At 41.2% G+C, this 1219-nt stretch overlaps 1 protein-coding gene across 1 annotated transcript in view; it reads left to right on the forward strand.

Moving 5' to 3' along the window:
• The window catches only part of LOC101853032 (cubilin), a gene marked incomplete at its 5' end in the record, with an annotated part of 106878 nt that overhangs the window by 17881 nt on the left and 87778 nt on the right, over positions 1-1219 (forward strand). The window contains 1 exon segment of the mRNA XM_035972231.1: positions 80-213. Coding sequence (XP_035828124.1) covers positions 80-213 — 134 coding nt within the window.

Raw genomic sequence — 1219 nt, forward strand, 5'->3', positions numbered from 1 at the left:
CTTTTCTCTCTTTCCCCCCTTTCCTCATTCCCCTTCCACCAACTGTCTATGACCCTTGACCTTTAACTTCCTCCCCCAGGTGGTTTCGGCGTGTCCTGTCAATGTCCAAACGGCTACATAGGGTCAGGAGTTGGCCCACAGGGCTGTGCTAGCCAGAGCCAGAACAGCACTGGATGTAACAGCAACCCTTGTATGAACGGAGGCTCTTGTGTGGTGAGAGAAATTATGAGTGGTTCATCGTTGTTGTTGTTGTCGTCGTCGTCATCACATGTCGCTGGGACCTGGTTGAGCTAGTGAGACCGCGGTCGGACCATCATTGAAGCTTGAGATGTTATAAGAACAAATGTTTGAATGTCCAGGAACAATGGCAATTCAAATGGAGTTATTTGGACGAGTGGAGGTGCCTATAAGTATTTTGACAATGGAGCAGAAAAAAGCCTCGCTCTTGCTCAAAGATTTCTTCGTGGAGTCCACCAGGCCCATTAAGGAAACAACAAAAAAATCATCATCATCATCATCATCATCATCATCATCATCATCATCATCATCATCATCGTGTTTTAAAGTAGAAGAAAAATATACTGGAGACTTTGATAGGGTTGACCATATTAAATCAGATTATGTTCGTATACGCCTGGAGGCTCAACGTTTTGCCAGTAAGGCTACATCATGAACATGGTGTCTGAGAAAAAAAAGCGATGACGCCATAGCAATAAAGCATTCACTGTAAGTTGCATATCATCATCATCATCGTTGTTGTCGTCATAGTCATCATTTTCGTCTTCTGTTGCAGTTGTCACTTTTGTTTTCATCATCATCATTATCATCATCATCATTGTTAAAACCTCGAAGATAAAAAAAAAATAATTTAAACTTGGTGGTGACTGGTGAATTTAAAAATTTACGACACTGAAAATGTTCAATGTTTCAACTTTATGGCTTAGTCAACATCATCATCATCAGCATCATCACCCATACGCTTTTTGTGGGTGGTTGGTGGGTGCTCTGGTGTGGTTTACTTCTTCTTTCCTATCAAAAATCTATCGTCTTATCTCTCCTCCTTCTTTTTTATGTTTGTTACTCTCTTGTAACACCTCCAATCTTCTGGCGCTCATATGACCTTATTCAGTTGTGAGCGCCGTAAAACCTCAACTAAAACAAACAAACACGCTTTTTTTCTGTTGCCTCATTTTCTTCACTTTGTTTCTCTATCCACTCC

The sequence above is a fragment of the Aplysia californica genome, unplaced genomic scaffold, assembly GCF_000002075.1.
Source record: "Aplysia californica isolate F4 #8 unplaced genomic scaffold, AplCal3.0 scaffold00619, whole genome shotgun sequence".
Lineage (NCBI taxonomy): Eukaryota > Metazoa > Mollusca > Gastropoda > Aplysiida > Aplysiidae > Aplysia > Aplysia californica.